The 18,132-nt window shown below is 31.6% G+C and overlaps 4 protein-coding genes across 8 annotated transcripts in view; all 4 read left to right on the plus strand.

Moving 5' to 3' along the window:
- LOC104703781 (beta-glucosidase 45) lies at positions 396–3,752 on the plus strand. 5 transcript variants are annotated; one of them, XM_019228099.1, is made up of 13 exons: positions 396–426; positions 553–569; positions 681–750; positions 937–995; positions 1,116–1,191; positions 1,342–1,416; positions 1,785–1,872; positions 1,984–2,236; positions 2,318–2,433; positions 2,531–2,789; positions 2,887–2,989; positions 3,080–3,188; positions 3,333–3,752. In XM_019228099.1, exons 1-13 carry the CDS (start codon positions 411–413, stop codon positions 3,526–3,528), a joined length of 1,437 nt encoding a protein of 478 aa, XP_019083644.1. In that variant the 5' UTR covers positions 396–410; the 3' UTR covers positions 3,529–3,752. The 5 variants fall into 5 exon arrangements, with proteins under 5 accessions (XP_019083644.1, XP_019083646.1, XP_019083643.1 ...); XM_019228101.1 differs by lacking the exon at positions 937–995 and having other exon boundaries at positions 403–426; XM_019228098.1 differs by having other exon boundaries at positions 407–569.
- LOC104703782 (beta-glucosidase 46) lies at positions 5,459–8,662 on the plus strand. Its single transcript, XM_010419855.1, has 12 exons — positions 5,459–5,658; positions 5,768–5,837; positions 6,116–6,174; positions 6,306–6,381; positions 6,577–6,651; positions 6,756–6,843; positions 6,924–7,176; positions 7,268–7,383; positions 7,489–7,747; positions 7,848–7,950; positions 8,034–8,142; positions 8,259–8,662. Exons 1-12 carry the CDS (start codon positions 5,512–5,514, stop codon positions 8,461–8,463), a joined length of 1,560 nt encoding a protein of 519 aa, XP_010418157.1. The 5' UTR covers positions 5,459–5,511; the 3' UTR covers positions 8,464–8,662.
- Positions 10,336–13,497, plus strand: LOC104703783 (beta-glucosidase 45-like). Its single transcript, XM_010419856.2, has 12 exons — positions 10,336–10,508; positions 10,628–10,697; positions 11,123–11,181; positions 11,276–11,351; positions 11,559–11,633; positions 11,737–11,824; positions 11,937–12,189; positions 12,278–12,393; positions 12,459–12,717; positions 12,811–12,913; positions 13,006–13,114; positions 13,272–13,497. Exons 1-12 carry the CDS (start codon positions 10,347–10,349, stop codon positions 13,456–13,458), a joined length of 1,557 nt encoding a protein of 518 aa, XP_010418158.1. The 5' UTR covers positions 10,336–10,346; the 3' UTR covers positions 13,459–13,497.
- Positions 15,867–18,132, plus strand: part of LOC104703785 — a 4,765-nt gene continuing 2,499 nt past the window's right edge. Inside the window, exon 1 of the mRNA XM_010419858.1 lies at positions 15,867–17,944. Coding sequence (XP_010418160.1) covers positions 15,938–17,944 — 2,007 coding nt within the window. The 5' untranslated portion in view covers positions 15,867–15,937. The remainder of the gene's footprint in view (positions 17,945–18,132) is intronic.

The following is an 18,132-nucleotide window of genomic DNA, read 5'->3' on the forward strand; positions in this document are numbered from 1 at the left end:
TTTTTTTTTTTTTTTAAAAAAAAAAAAAAAAAAAAAAAAAAACTTTCATTTTTGTCATGGAACACATTATATCGTTATGTAACTTTAAGAATTAAGATGGTTAATGGACACTCTCTCAACTAATTTGACCCCAAATTAAATTTTGTTGCTAGGGACAAACTTATTATCCACATTTATTGAGTCAAGACCCTTTCCAATTTTGACGTTGCTCCTTTTATATACCTTTGTTGTTTTCTCTATTTAACTTGGCGACTTTTCCCAGTTGATTCTTAAATATTATACATAGAGTAGACAGATTTTGACAATTTCTCAATAAGGTAGACCAAAAGATCACACGTTTCTTACATGTACGTACGTATATATAATAGTATATAACAATATCTGAAGACACACAAGATAACAAAGGAACAATGAAAACTTTAACCAGTTTCGTAATTATCATCTTCCTACAAAGCTTATTAGTTCATATTTTTTGTCTTCATCAAACTTCTTCAAATGGCATTTTAGAATATTCATCTTCAACTTTTCCTTCTGATTTTCTCTTTGGTACAGCTTCTTCCGCTTACCAGGTACTTCTTTATATTCCCTTTGGTTTTTTATATAATTTTAAAAACTTTTTTCTACATTCATTTTTTTAAAAATAATGTTTCTTCTTTTTGTTATGTAATTTGATGTAAAAGTATGAAGGTGCGTTCTCTACCGATGGAAAAAGTTTGAACAATTGGGATGTCTTTACCCATGAAAACCCTGGTATATAATAAGATTTTGGTATCCATTTCGTTTTTTTTTTAACGTTAGCTTAGAATTTTGGTTATTCACTTATTCGATTGAAAAGTATGTATTTTATTTTGGTTTCCATTTGATTTATCTTTCATTAAAAACAGTTTTAGAATAGCTTAGATTATATATATATATATATATATATGGGAATTGCAGGGAAAATACTTGACGAGAACAATGGAGATATAGCGGTGGATCAATATCATCGATTTAGGGTTATTTCTCTTATGAATAATTTTTATATTTCCTTCTTGTCAACTTGTTTTTATCTTATGATATTCTGAAATGATTTGATATTATGTCTTATTTTATATTATCTACTATAATATGCTTAGGAGGACATCCAACTGATGACTTTCCTTGGAGTGAACAGTTACAGGTTTTCAATTTCGTGGAGTAGAGTATTACCTAGTAAGTCCTATTTGAATTAAGCATTGCTTGGTAATAATAATAAAAAAAATCGATTGTATCATTACTATCCAGAGATGATAGATATAAAAGATCGAAACTGAATCTAACTATTTGGGAATAAAGTAACCAAAGTTTATTATTTGTGAGCAGGAGGGAAACTTGGAGGGATCAATTATTCGGGAATAAAGTATTACAACATATTGATTAACTCTCTTATTAGTAGAGGTAGTATTGGTCTCTTACGTCTTATTATAACTACTCAATCCGTTTTATATTTCTATTTTATAAAAATGTTGTTTTGTGTTTTTAATGCAAATTTTTATTTAAATTTCAATGTTACTCCTATTATGTGATTTCATTCATTAGAGAAAGAGTATTATATAGAAAATGCTAAAAATATTAGTATTAAATTATGTATAACTAATTTGTGTGAAAATGCTAAAATAACACGCTTTATTAGAGGGTATTATTTTAATTGAGTACTATAATCTCAGATATTGACTGCCGAAAAGATGATCTCAGTGATTAATTAATTATTCTCCAAACATATAATTTAACGTAATTTTTTAAGTTGTTACCACTAATGAATCCAGGGATCAAACCATTCGTGACGTTGAACCATATGGACTATCCTCAAGAGCTCGAGAACCGGTTTCAAAGTTGGTTAAACCCCGAGATGCAGTGAGTGTTTAAATAGAAATATAGAATTACTATTTATATATTAACCCTAATTACTACAATTGCAGTGAATTTTATGAACATTTTTTTGTCTTTTGCTTGTGATTTTAATAGGAATGAATTTGGTTATCTAGCTGATATATGTTTCAAGCATTTTGGTAACCGAGTTAAATATTGGACCACGCTAAACGAACCAAATCAACAGGTAATCTTAGCCTATATAACGGGTAGATTTCCACCGTCCCGTTGCTCCTCACCGTACGGGAACTGTAGCCGGGGAAATTCAGAAATCGAACCTTTCATAGCCGCGCATAACATGATCCTCGCACACGCAAAAGCGGTTAACATATACAAGACCAAATATCAAGTAATTTAACTTATGTATATATATACATAAAACATGACTTTCATAAGTTATAGATATAAATATAATATAGTTTTTTCGTAGAGAGAACAAAAGGGAAGCATTGGCATTGTGGTACAAACATCATGGTTTGAACCCATTAGTGATTCCATTGCGGATAAAGATGCTGCTGAGAGAGCTCAGTCATTTTACTCGAATTGGTATGTTAATATTACTAAATATGATATCTTATTTCTAGATATTAAGTATAGTTCACTCATATATATTGTCTTATCTATTTGTATTCTAACATACTAGGATTTTAGATCCCGTCATATATGGGAAATATCCAAAAGAAATGGTAAATATTCTTGGAACAGCCTTGCCGCAATTTTCAAGCAATCAAGTGAAGAGCTTAAACAACTCAAAAGTAGATTTCATTGGTATTAATCACTATACAAGTTACTTCATTCAAGATTGTTTGACCTCTTCTTGTAATGCCGGATACGGAGCTTTTAAGGCCGAAGGATTTGCTCTCAAATTAGACCGGAAAGGCAATGTTTCTATTGGAGAACTTGTAAGTACATTCATTCGTAGTTTCTTATATTTCAATATTCGCGACTCCTTTAGTAAGCTTTTTTTTTCAGTAATATTTTTTATCGTATGATATATAGACCGATGTAGATTGGCAACATATTGATCCGGAAGGATTCCACAAGATGTTGAATTATTTAACAGATAGGTACCCAAACATACCGATGTTCATAACCGAAAACGGTACAAGACCTCGAGATTTAACCAATGATTAAGTCAATGAGTCATGATCCATTTTAAAATCAATGAACAATTATTATTAATGGCTTGAAGGTTTTGGAGACTTGCAAAAACCTGAAACAACGGATAAAGAACTTCTACATGATACAAAAAGGATCCAATACATCAGTGGATACTTGGAAGCTTTACAAGTAGCAATGAGGTAAATGATTATATTTACGTAAAGTTCAGGCAACGATCCAGTTCTGAATTTTGATCAATGCATTTTTAGTTAGTTTTTTTAACCATTTTATCTAATGCCAATTTACTAATTCTAATATAAGTTGTGATTTTTGTTTTTTGGTAGGGATGGAGCAAATGTGAAGGGTTATTTTGTGTGGTCACTATTAGATAATTTTGAGTGGTTGGACGGATACAAGCTTCGATTTGGTCTATTCCACGTTGATTATACTACTCTTAAAAGGACACCAAAAGAATCAGCTTCATGGTACAAGAACTTTATCGAAGAACACGTGAATAGAAGAGAACTCGTTGATAATTAACAAATACATTAACATTTATTTATTCGTATACATTGTCAAAGAAAGTCAAACCACTAAAGTTTAAAACTTATCATTGTTGAATGATTGAAGTTTGTTTTTTCTTCTAAAAGTAAAATGTTTGATATGTTACATGATTATTTGTCTAATCTTGTACGATAACTGATGAACACGTGAATAGAAGAGAACTATACAATTTAATTATTGAAGATTTCTTCTTTGTAACATATTGAAGAACACGTAAAGGAAATAATATATTACTTTGGGTCAACACTAATTCCAATTCATTTCACTCTCAGAACTTTTTAATTTACAAAAGTACCCATACACGTTTATTGGTTGGAAAGAAAACTGTTGAACATTTCTATTTTGAAATATAAATCATCTACGTAATGTCTAACTGTGAGGTATTGCTTAAAGATAAAAAGTTAGTAAATTACAGATAGACTATCGATTTAGTTAAACAAACTAAAGAAAAAGACACTGGAACAAATGATAACGTAAATTTGGCAACATATATTAATATGGTTGCGTGGTTGATGTATTCCTCTGGTCTTTTTACGACAAGATCGTTTCTAGGTACATAGAAGTCAACTTCTCTGCCATATAAACTGTATAACAGTTATTCGTGACAAATCAGGTTTAATAATCTTTTTTTTTTTTAAATTAAAAAGTATAAGTTTATTTGCAACATTTTAATGGAGAATTAAAATTTTAAAATGTTTGCGTGGTTGAGTTAATCGTATAGTCCCCATCGTTGATAACTTCAAATTTTATAGATATATATATACTAGAGATCTAAATTCAGCAGAAAAAAATAGCTAAAGAGTTGAATAAGAAGAAGAAGATGTCAATTTATAAATCTATTGTGATTATCATTTTTTCTCTCCTACTTTTCGTATTTCTTGCAGTATACGCTACCTTGTTCTGTGAAAAAATTTCAGACACTGGAAACTTCAAAAGAAGTAAGTTGAGATACGAAACGTCCGACGATAGCTATGAAGCTAAGGGAAGCCACGTAACTGATCCTATCCACAGCCGCCGGACCACCAACTCCTTAACCAAACTGGTCAACATTCTCGGCCGCACCACCACTTCTTGTTCGAAACCGTAAGTTTTTTATTTTTTTACTTGCATTTAGATCTCCCAATTCTTAGTATGTTGCAAAGGAATTGAGTAATTGTAGAAAAAGGTTAGTTTTGAATTAGTCGTGTCATAGAATCGTAAATTATGGCGACGAATGTCAAAATATTTAACACGCGAGTAATATTATAAGATTTTTTCAGTGAACACGTTTGTTGTTAACAAGTTGGATAACATTAATTGATAAATATTTTAGGCTGTCAATAACGTGAAATATTGAGTTTTTAATCTTAAACCATGAACAGTGTCAGCATTTATTACAAACTACTAAGCTATAAATCATATTTTCACGTTGTAAAGTTACAAATTTTAAAATCTATTTTATCACACAAAATTACAATTTTTTTTAAAATAAATTATAATATGAATTTTGTGAAAGAGAAGAAGTATTTAATAATGACACGTTTTGTGAAAGATAAGAAGTATTTAATATGAAAAAACATGATGTAGAAAAAAACAATAGTATATCTAATTAAAGTAATAATATTTGTGGAAAATAAAATCCGTAAATTATTAACGTACGAAACTAGATGGAGTTGGTAGGCACGAGTTCTTATCTTAAATTTTAATGATTTCTATTGAACTTTATGATAATGCATGTAAAAATACCTTTTGATTATAATATACTGTAAAATACGGTACGCTTTATCTTTATTTTACTATTTGTAACCAAATTGATGTATAGTTTATGATATTTAACAGTTTGAATATATTCAGTAGGTAGAAATTGGGGAATTTTAAATAAGTAGACAAGACTGCCCCAATTTTCATATAAATATAGACACGTATAGATAGGAGTAGCTACGTACCAAACCACAGAAATAAACACGAGAAGAAAAAAATATGAAAATTTCTGTCAACTTTGCAATTATATTTTTATTACAAAGCTTATTGTTTCCTCTTTACAGTTCATGTCTTCAGCAAACTTCAGATGATTCATCTCCATTTCCTTCTGATTTCTTCTTTGGCACAGCTTCTTCTGCTTTCCAAGTACTTTTTTTTTTCTTTCTCTTTTTATATATGCTTCTGTAATCAGATTTTGGAGTCAGTTCATACTTTTAGTTTTCTAATCTTTGTGGTTCTTATTTGGTGTATTTAGTATGAAGGTGCGTACTTAACCGATGGAAAAGGTCTGAACAATTGGGATGTCTTTGCCCATGAAAACCCTGGTATGTATTTTGTATTGGATTCTTTTGATATATTTTTTTCTCTGTCTTTTCATCCTGTATGATTTTAATGTTTTGAGTGAATCCTGTTGTTTAGTTCTGGGTTCAAAGTAAGTGTGTGTGTTTCTATGTTAATTTGTAATTATTGATGTATTCATGCATATTTTCATTAGTTACAGTTTTTGCTTTTGTTTTATATTTTGTCGGCAAAGTTTTAATTAATCTTGTAAATGCTATCATGCATGTTGATTTCATTGACAATATTATATTGAAAATTGCAGAGAAAATAGTTGATGGGAGCAATGGAGACATAGCTGCGGATCAATATCATCGATATATGGTTAAGAAGAATTTCGTTATAATATTTTTGTGCCTTTATCTTAAATATATATACTTAAAAACCGTTGTTCATTTTATTATTATTTTAGATATACTTTATACGTTTTGACACCTGCTACTTTATATGATCAGGAAGATGTCCAATCAATGTCCTTTCTTGGAGTCAACAGTTACAGATTATCAATTTCTTGGTCGAGAGTCTTACCTAGTAAGTCTTTTGTTTCTTAGTCATGATTGTAATAATTAATTTCAGTTTAAACTTAATATTCTACCATCAAATCGATCGGTTCAGATATCTAATGTTCTAAACCGATCTCTTTGCTTGGTTGAAAATTAAAACAAATTGTTTATCTTATCTTATGAAATTCAAATGTATGTACCTTTTGTATTTGGGAAAAAACAGAAGGGAGATTTGGAGGTATTAATTATAAGGGAATAAAGTATTACAACAATTTGATCAATGCTCTCATTGGGAAAGGTACTTTTCTACTTTTTCTTAAAAAAATCTTGGTTTATTATATATGATGCATATATAGAAATTCAACTTCGAGATATTAAATTATTTCATGTAAATGTTTCCAGGGATTACACCATTTGTGACGTTGAATCACTTCGACTATCCTCAAGAACTCGAGAACCGGTTCAAAAGTTGGTTAAGCTCCGAGATGGTGTAAGTTGTTAAATTAAGCCACTAACTAAATTAACCATAGCTAACTTCTAAAACTAATTTACTTAGTTATTTTTTATCAGGAAAGATTTCGGGTACTTAGCTGATATATGTTTTAAACATTTTGGAGACCGAGTTAAACACTGGATGACACTAAACGAACCAAACCAACAAATCACCTTAGCCTATCGTTCAGGTTTATTTCCACCAGCTCGGTGCTCCATGCCATACGGAAATTGTAGTCAAGGGAACTCGGAAACTGAGCCTTTCATAGCCGCACATAACATGATCCTTGCACACTCGAAGGCGGTTCAAATATACCAAACCAAATATCAGGTAACAAACCAATATAATATCCATATATATGACTTAATTTTAACTATTTTGTATATAATGATAATAACGTTATATATACGTTGGTTTGTAGAAAGAACAAAGGGGAAGCATTGGCATTGTGGTACAAACATCATGGTTTGAACCAGTAAGTGATTCCATTGCGGATAAAAAAGCGGCAGAGAGAGCTCAATCCTTTTATTCGAACTGGTATGTTATGTTACAATTATGCAGAACATAACAAATTCATATACGAGTAGGTATAATATTCACAACTCATTTTTTTCTGATATGATGTGTTCAAAAATATGTCAGGATCCTAGATCCTGTTGTATTCGGGAAATATCCGGAAGAAATGGTGAATATACTTGGATCAGCTTTACCAGAATTTTCGAGCAATGAAATGATTAACCTCAAGAACTATAAATCAGATTTTTTGGGTATTAATCATTATACAAGTTACTTCATCCAAGATTGTTTGATCACCGCTTGTAATTCTGGAGATGGAGCTTCTAAAACCGAAGGGTTCGCCCTCAAATTAGATCTGAAAGGCAATGTCTCAATCGGAGAACTTGTAAGTATATTTGTATATATTAGTTTTTTTTTTTTTTTTGGATTCTTTAGTATTTTTAACATCATTTTTGAATTCCTTGGTTTTTTTTGGCACACCTTAGACCGACGTAAATTGGCAACATATTGATCCTGACGGATTCAAAAAGATGTTGAATTACCTTAAAAATAGGTACCACAACATTCCAATGTACATCACGGAAAATGGTACATCTACCTCATTTTCTTGGGTTACGTCCATTTTTTTAAAATGGATTTGAACAAATTATTAACGATATATAGTTTTACAGGTTTCGGACAGTTGCAGAAACCCGAGACGACGGTTAAAGAACTTCTGCATGATACAAAAAGGATACAGTACTTGAGTGGATATTTGGATGCTTTGAAAGCAGCAATGAGGTATGCGACTTGTATATATACTATGGATCTCAAACATATAGAGATGTTGAATGCAAGATATATACCAATTAGGCAATTACTAATTCCTAATAAGTTAATCGCAAACACTTATATAGGGATGGAGCAAATGTGAAGGGATATTTCGCGTGGTCACTACTAGATAATTTCGAATGGTTGTACGGATACAAGCTTCGATTTGGGCTATTCCACGTTGATTATGCAACTCTGAAAAGAACGCCAAAGCAATCCGCTTCATGGTACAAGAACTTCATTGAACAGCACGTGAATATAGAAGATCACATAGATAAATATCTAAAATGAAAATTAATTAAGACTTAATTAGTGTTCTTGATGAACAAAAGAAGTCAAAACTAGGAAGGATTCATTAATAATCTTCTTATTGTTGTTTTATTTTGAATGTGTATATTGTGTATCTTATACACATCTATTCGCTAATCTTGAACTAGAATTTTTATACAAATTCGTGTTTATGAAAAGTTTGGGGTACTCTATTAAGATTATTTTATGGAAATAATAATTAATTATTGTTAGAATAATTTCAAACTCGCCCATATTTTTAGCATTAAATTTGAAAATTTGTTCTTTGTTTCGAATATTGTTTTAATATCCGCCATGATGTATGAATGCAAACATACATACTAAACTGTGTTAAAACATAAATAATCAATTATTGTATTAGAAACTTATTATTCTTACATTATAGGTGAACATCAAAGTGATTACTTTATCAAGAAAATATTTTTTTTTTGAAGTGATTACATTAATTAAGAGCCACAAGAAACCATAGATGCAAACATACCAGAGTGTGTTAAAATGTTATAAGTTAGTAACTATTGTAGAAACTAGCAAGGGAAACGAAATCGTCATCAACTTGGTGGTCAAAAAGTGTTAGGCCACATATGGCCATGAATTCAAAGTAATGTTCATCTCTAATTAGTGGTCAGTTTGTCTATATCTATATAGCTATAGACATCATGATCATCAAGAAGTTTCATGGCGAATTGATACCAAAAACCCAAAATGAAAGACAAGAGTGGATAAATTAAAAGAAGCAATGACATTTAAATATTGCACAAACAACGAGCTAGTTAGTCAATTATAGACGAGGCAACACCATCATCGATTTAATCTAAACTAAGCAAAATAAATTAAACAGAAACATATACATATTGTATATAGTTGAATAGGTCGCCATCAAGAATAAAAAATACAAAGGTCTATTGGTCACTATTGCTTAGCTGATGAATTGTTTTAACAAAAGAAATACAAAAAGGAAGAGATTTACTTTTTTTTAGCCAAGAAATTTTATCATGGCTTACCTCTTATATACATATTGTAGAGAAGAAAAAAATTAGTTACATGCAATTTACCATGAAAAGGTGAGGAAAAAACTAAAAATATGTAAAGTACATCTACTGAATTATGTTTGTTTTGCAAATTTCACTACAACGATAAGTATGAAATGAAAAAGTGTAGTTGTTGATGATGACTATTGAATGAAAAACAAACTGTGCCGCTTATAGCTTAATTATTGTTGTTGCTGTCACTACCGTTGTCGCTAATCATATCGATATCGACTGTTACTGAATAAATAAAAAAACTAAGCATTAAAACTTGTTTTTTTCGTTTTTTATAAAGGTGATAGCATTCAACTCAATTTTTCTAGATTATTGCTTTACATCATATATGTATATGTGGAAATTTAATATCAAAAGACAGAACTCATTCAAATCGATGGAGTATATGGCATGCATCCAGAATAACGAAGCTTAGTGGTTGAGCATTTCCTATGTTATGCATTTACAGTTGATGGCATGCATCCTTTGATTATTTCTCTTTGTGGCGTGAGTTATTTATATATTGTATATTAATAGTTTACATAAGTCGAACCTATTCTTTATGGTCACAAAATAAGAAAAATATTTTAAAGCCAAAATAATCAAAGTTAAAAGTAATATCTTAATCATGGAAGAAGATGTAACCTATAAAGATATACAACACAAAGCAATAACTAGTCAAAAGTATGTAAATCTCCACTAAAAGAAGATGTAACCTATAAAAATATAGATTATCAAATCAATAAGGTTCTTGTTTTGATTAATATTTTGCTACTATAGTACTATATATATAAAGACAACACCAAAAGTCAGAAGACAAACATAAACACGAGAGAGCCAGAGAAAATGGGAGATTTAGCAATCTTCGTATTGATCATCTCATTACAAAGCTTAATGTGTAATGTATATTGTTCATGTCTTAATCAAAGTTCTTCAGAGAACATATTAGAAGATTCTTTTTCATTTCCTTCTGATTTCCTCTTTGGCACGGCTTCTTCTGCTTATCAGGTACTTCCTTTTATCTCTTTCGTATATGTGTTCTTGAGTTCATCTTATTACAAAACTTCATGACTTGTTTTACTTTTTTTTTGTTTTTATAATAATTTTGGTATATTTGATGTAAATAGTATGAAGGTGCATTCCTGGCCGAAGGAAAAGGATTGAACAATTGGGACATATTTACGCATGAATATCCTGGTATGTAAAGATTTCTGGTTTAGTTAAGATTGTTGAGTTTGAAGAAAATCAAGAGCAAAATGTAAAATACAACTAATCGAAATTAAATTGTTCTGGTATAGAGGTATTTGGATTAGCTACATCGATGTAATATCCATTTCCTAACAAGAAATTAATTATTTTATTATGTTTTGTATTCGAGTTTGGTTTATTTGGCTATAATATAATATGTGTATACAAAGTTGCTCATATAATTAGATCAGGTCCTCAGCACAACTAGTCTTCTATATATATGTATATATGTGTGTATGTTGTTGATAAAAGTACTACAGTAGCTACACATATCTCTATATGTATATATGTGTGAATATTATAGCAATTAGGTACTTGATTAAAAAAACATTAATCGCCATCGTTATATTCTGTTGACAAAATTTATGTTTTAGGTAAAATACGTGATGCGAACAATGGAGACATGGCTGTCGATCAATATCATCGATTTATGGTCAAACAATTTATAAATAATAAATTTGTATTTATATTATGTATACTTTGAAAACGTGATTAATTACTTTTAATTGTCTATATGGTTACTGCAGGAGGACATCCAATTAATGACTTCGCTTGGGGTCAACAGTTATAGATTTTCGATTTCTTGGTCTAGAGTTTTACCAAGTATGAAGTTATTATTTACCATTTTTATAACCAATAGAATTTTTTCTTCTCGTGATTTAAAAATATAATGTGATATATATCATATAAAATAGCATGATATCTATTACATACACACAAGAAATATGAACCAATTCATCTACGATTTTTAATATGTTTAAAAATACCGAATCGGTTATTCAGTAAAAAAAATTATTACTTGGGAGACAGGAGGAAGATTTGGAAGTATTAATTATTCGGGAATAACGTATTACAACAGATTAATCGACGCTCTCATTAGTAGAGGTAAAAATGTTTGTATTTAGCTATCCTTACTTGTAATTTCTATTTGAACCAATAAACTTAGCAAATATATTTTGAAGTTTAACTAACTGGTAAATGTATCTAGGGATCAAACCATTTGTGACGTTGAACCATTTGGACTATCCTCAAGAACTCGAGAACCGGTTTCAAAGTTGGCTAAGCCCTGAGATGCAGTGAGTAGTTAAATAAAATCTCTTATATCAGTCAATCAATCCTTCAATTAAGACCAATAAATATATCAATTTTAACTAATTAATCTCTAATTTCATCTTTTGAATTTTGAAGGAAAGATTTCCTGTACTTGGCTAATATATGTTTTAAACATTTTGGTGACCGAGTTAAACTCTGGACCACGTTAAATGAACCGAACAACCAAATAATTTTGAGCCATCTAAGAGGCACATTTCCACCATCTCGATGCTCCTTACCGTACGGAAACTGTAGTCAAGGGAACTCGGAAACCGAGCCTTTCATAGCCGCGCATAACGTAATCCTCGCTCATGCAAAGGCAGTTCAATTATATCGAACTAAGTATAAGGTAACTAACAAACCGGTCGATATAATACGTCTATAAACTTATTTAGTTATTTCGGTCTAAATATTGATTAAAATATGATGCGTTTTAGGAAGAACAAAAGGGAATAATCGGCATTGTAGTGCAAACATCATGGTTTGAACCCATCAGTGATTCCATTGCAGATAAAGCAGCTGCAGAGAGAGCTCAAGCTTTTTATTCGAATTGGTATGTTCCATAATGATTACTAAGATTTAACAATCACATACTAAATATGTAATTGTTTATACCAGGATTCTAGATCCGGTTATATATGGAAAGTATCCAAAAGAAATGGTGAATATACTTGGGTCGGCCTTGCCAAGATTTTCAAGAAAGGAAGTCGAGTGCTTAAAGGAGTCACAATCAGATTTTGTGGGCATTAATCACTATACAAGTTACTTCATTCAAGATTGTTTGCTATCATCTTGTAATATTGGAGTCGGAGCTTCGAAAGTGGAAGGATATGCACTGAAGTTAGACCGAAAGGGCAATCTTACCATTGGAGAACCTGTAAGTACATTTCCATCATTTTTTTTTCTAAATTATTTTCGCACTCGCGATAATAGTATAACCACTTGAAAAGTATTTTTCTTTTTATGATAGACCGATATAAATTGGCAGCACATTCATCCTGAAGGATTTCGGAAAATGTTGAATTACCTAAAAGATAGATACCATAACATACCAATGTTCATTACTGAAAACGGTACAAGACCTCACGGCTCAATTAATGATCAAGTCATATTCATATGTATTTGGAATGTACATTTGACCGAGGATACAAATTGGTGTTTACAGGTTTCGGAGACCTGCAAAAACCCGAGACAACCGTAAAAGAACTTTTAAATGATGCAAAAAGGATACAATACATGAGTGGATACTTGGATGCTTTGCAGTCAGCAATGAGGTAAAGAGACTGTGATTTGTGCAGTGAGCCAACTTGGGGATTTTAATCGCATACATTTAACCCTTCGAACAAATTTATATATATCACACTGATATTTCCATCGATATATTTTGCATAATCTATTAGTAGAGTAAATATTTTGTGACTTTTCGTGTAGGGATGGAGCAAATGTGAAGGGCTATTTCGCATGGTCGCTATTAGATAATTTTGAGTGGTTGTATGGATACAAGCTTCGATTTGGCCTATATCACGTGGATCCCGTAACTCTCAAAAGGACACCGAAACGTTCAGCTTCATGGTACAGAAACTACATTGGAGAGAACATTAGAAGAAGATATGATTAGATATAAACATATGACTATATTTGTCTATATAACATTATCTCCTTATAAAAAAAAAAAAAAAGACATTGAGCATGTTCGTTACGTTGCCGCTGCGTCTCCTTCCGGCGGCCAAAATTTAAATGTTAACATGCCCAAATAAACGTGAAAACTGCCGCTGCGGCTACTTTTACGAAGAATACCAGTGTATCATGTATCGCCATGAAAAACAAGCGATAGTTACACTGCCGCTGCAACTTGTTTTAACGGAAGCGGCGATTCATTTCAAGGATTTAACGGAAGCGACGACTTGTTTTAAACTCTGGCAACCTTTATATTTTTAGTCGCAGGATGCACTATTGCGACAACTTAACGAACAGGCTAATTATCTCCTTAGAACATCATTACCGGAGAAATCGTATTCACCGTTACTCAAAATTAAAAAAAAATATATTTTAATATATAACTAATAAGAAACAGACATGTGTTAAAAAAGACTGAGAAACGATTCTTTAGCGAGTAACTTAAGTAACGGTTCTTCTCTTTCTCTCTTCCTTTTGTATTTTTTAATTAATTTTAATTACGAGAAATTGGGAAGAGTAACGACCACTAGAGATGGTCTTACCATCTCTTGTGCTAAATATAGAGCAGACAATAATCTCCTTACCATCTCCTTACCACCTTGAAATAATTAGGTGAGATATATGGTCTTCTTTCAAGCAGCATCATTGGAACTGACGACAGTTGAACTATCGAAGCTTAGTACAATTACATAAATTATTGTTAGAGTGGATCGATCGTCTTCTTTATAAAATTTAAATGTAGTTTGTTAGTCATAAATCATGAACGTCCTTTTAAGCTAAAGTCAATTATCTTGTAAATATTTAATCCCTAGAGAGTAGAGACCAATAGGTTGATTGGTTCTAATCTTCCAGCTGTAACTTGCGTGATGCAGCTTATTATTCTCAGTTTCTTTTTTCTTTTGATAAAGATTATTCTCAGTTAATCATTGACCTGCGCACTTCTTTACTATGATTAATTAATCACAAGATACAGTGTTACTAGACAGCGAGTGATGCGTGCAATACTAAAATGCTCACGACTAGAACAAATTTCAAATGCATTCTTTATCTTCGCATCTTTTGTTAAAATATTTGGATATATTATAAATTTTGCACGACATAAAAAAAAACATATTGTAGAGTTTTATATTTTTTTGTTATCATTCGATGAGATCCGATTCACAACTAATACCTATTAAACGGAGGAACACGATTTAATGGAGTCGAACTCCAGTAGAATCAGTTGCAGAGACATTTTCCCAAGTCTTATAACTCAAACAGTCACTCACACCTCCTCATACGTCACAAAACTTACCAAGTTAGAAATTAACTAAATACCATGGTTTTTTTTGTGTGGACAAACTTAATGCCGTGATTCAGCACTACTTTCAAGTCAAGCTTTCAAAGTGAGAGTTCCTTATTATTTTGGTAAAAACTGATTAGGTTGGAGTATATTTTAATTAATTAAATTTTATTTGATTGTGTATATAGAAATTATAAGTAAAGTAAAAACCTCTGTTAAATTAATACTTTATAAATTAATAAACACTATAAAATAATAATTTACTTTAGTTCAAAGTCAGATTGATATAAAAATTAACCAAATTTGATAAAATAACAAAATAATATTTTTTAGAGTCTTTATGTAAATATATGGTCCCCTTAATATAAATTAATAATCTTATGAATTTATATATATATATATATATAAATTGATATATGAATGTATGTTTTATTAGTTTTCAAAAATAAAGTTATATAATTATCTCTATAAATCAATTTTTATGTTGTATTTTCAAACTATAATGTTGTAGTATATTCTATAACATGTCATAAAAATAACCAAAAATTTATTTAAGTTTTCAATTTATAAATATGCATAACTTTTTTTTTACTTATTTATTTTTTAAATAAGGGTACATAGTCATTACAAACAAAAAAAGGATAAAATTGAATCATATGTAAAAAAGAATCATTTTTGAAAAAAAAAACATCTCGAATATTTTTGGGAGTTTGAAGATTACGCAATGTACTATATATACAGTTGTGGTAAGTGTATTTTACATCAAAGTTGTTTAAATGTCAAAAAGAATCAAATTATAGTATGTGGTGGAAATTAACTATACTATAAAAGTAAAAAAACCAAATGCCAATGATATTTAAATCTCAAATAGCTCAATTATTTCACTAAAATTGTATATACGTAGTATGGCAAGTTGGCAACTAGAAAATATAAGACAATGATATTTATCACGAAATAAAATAACAATTAGAGCCTGATCGAAAGCAATTTTAGAAAAGAAACTATGCGCAAGACAAGTTGACTTTTATTTGTTTGTGTATATGTGCAAGACAAGCAGGAGACGAACATCATACCAAAAAAGTCTTTCACCTAAAAGAAAAAAGAGGAAAAAGCTATCAAAATTACTAGGAAAAAAGCCATGGATTCCATCGGTGGATTTCACGAGGTGCAAAACGATGATAGGCTATCTCAGCTGGTATATTATCACTCAATATACCAACCCATACCAAAAACCAAAAAACCAACCTCGTTCGATAAAGCAGCAAGCCGCGACCACCCTTCTCAACCCCTTTTCTTATGTCCTCTTCTACGAATTGTAAAAGATGACTCCGATTCTCACACTTATAAAGTTAGTTATTCCCCGGAATACGTCAGCTCTACAACAAGAAGTGATAAGTCTTATGAAGATCCACTATTCCCTCTGTTTTGGTGCAACAATAAAGAATTTGATGCCGATGGTGGGTGTGACATATGCAGCGGCTCAAATTTTGGCACAGACTATTATTTCTGTGTCAAATGTGATAAAGTTTTCCACAAAGAATGCGTCCAATCTCCATTTAAAATCAAACACCCTTACCATTCTGAGCATTTTCTCCAAATTTCCTACCGTCATCCTAGTTCTCCCGATATAAAGTGTTTATGTTGTCGAAGAAGAGCAACTGACCTGGTATATTATTGTACCATATGTGATGTTGTTATGCATACAGTCTGTGCCATGAAGTCGATACCTTTGGGAGGATTTCATGAAGTGGAAAACGATAGTATACTATCTCAGCTTGTATATCATCACCCGAAATACCAACCCATACCACAAACACACAGCCCAACCTCCGACGATGAAGCACCCAGCCACAACCACACTTCTCAACCACTTTTTTTATGTCCTTATCCACGATGTACAAAAAAAACATCCAACTCTATCACTTATGAGGTTAGTTATTCCCCTGAATATATCTCTACAAAAATAACTGATGAAGATCATTCAGTACTCCCGTTATTTTGGTGCAACAATCAAGTCTTCGATGTTAATGGTGGGTGCCAGATATGCGGGGGTTCAAATTCTGGCACAGACTATTATTTTTGTGAACTCTCTTCTCAAATTTACCACAAAGAATGCGTCCAATCTCCATTTATAATCAATCACCCTTATCATCCCGAGCATTCTCTACAACTCTCTTATCGTGAGGCTAGTGCTCCTAGTATTGAGTGTTCATGTTGTGGACGAAGAGCAATAAATCTGGTGTATTCTTGTACTACATGTGATGCTGTAATGCATACAATCTGTGCGATGAAGTCAATACCCTTCGTTGTAGACCAACCAAAAACTCATGACCATGCCCTCACATTTTTTCCCAGACAAGCTTCCTTAACTTGCAACGTATGTGGTTTCCTCAGAAAAAACCATCCCACCTACGTTTGTCTCAGATGTAACTTTGTTGCTCATAAAGATTGTATGTATTCTCCACGCATCATCAAGATTTCACGTCACCACCATCGCATCTCCTACATTTCTTCTCTCCCGTCTGAAGAATGGTCTTGTGGAGTTTGTCGTAAAAGCATCGACGATGATTATAGTGCATATACTTGTGACAAATGTGATGATTATGCTGTTCACGTAAGATGTGCTCTACGGCAAGATGTGTGGGATGGAGTTGAACTCGAAGATGTACCAGAACAAGAAGATATAACACAAGATGTTGGGCCGTTCGAGATTATATTTGAAGGAGTGATACTTCATTTTCTTCATGACCACTATCTTCAGCTCGTCGTTAGCATAATTTGTGATGAGAACAAGTTTTGCCAAGTGTGTGTTATGCCTATCTTTGAAGGTAAATTCTATTCTTGTATGGAGTGTGAATTCATCCTCCATGAAACATGCGCACAATCTCCCCGCAGAATACAACATGTGTTACATCCTCATCCACTTGAATTGATTCCAATGAGTAGTAGTAAATATGGTAAGGATAACTTCTACTGTGATGCATGTTACCGTTATTGTGGCGACTTTATGTATTCATGTCCTGTAGCGGAATGTGATTTCGGTGTAGATGTAAGGTGTGCTGCAATATCTGAGCCATTTGATTTCCAGGGTCATGAACATCCCTTGTTCCTAGCTTTACACCCAAACGTCAAGCCAATATGTGAGGTTTGTAAATCAGAATGTTATAAACAATTTAATTGCATCAAATGCGATTTCATTGTTTGTATCAAGTGTGCTACCTTACCATACAAAGCAAGGTATAAGCACGACAAACACTTTCTTAAACTTTTATGGGGGAAAGAGGTGTGTGAAAAAGATTGGTGTGAAGTCTGCGAGCGTAATTTGAGAGACAC

The sequence above is a fragment of the Camelina sativa genome, chromosome 7 (assembly GCF_000633955.1).
Source record: "Camelina sativa cultivar DH55 chromosome 7, Cs, whole genome shotgun sequence".
Classification (NCBI taxonomy): domain Eukaryota; kingdom Viridiplantae; phylum Streptophyta; class Magnoliopsida; order Brassicales; family Brassicaceae; genus Camelina; species Camelina sativa.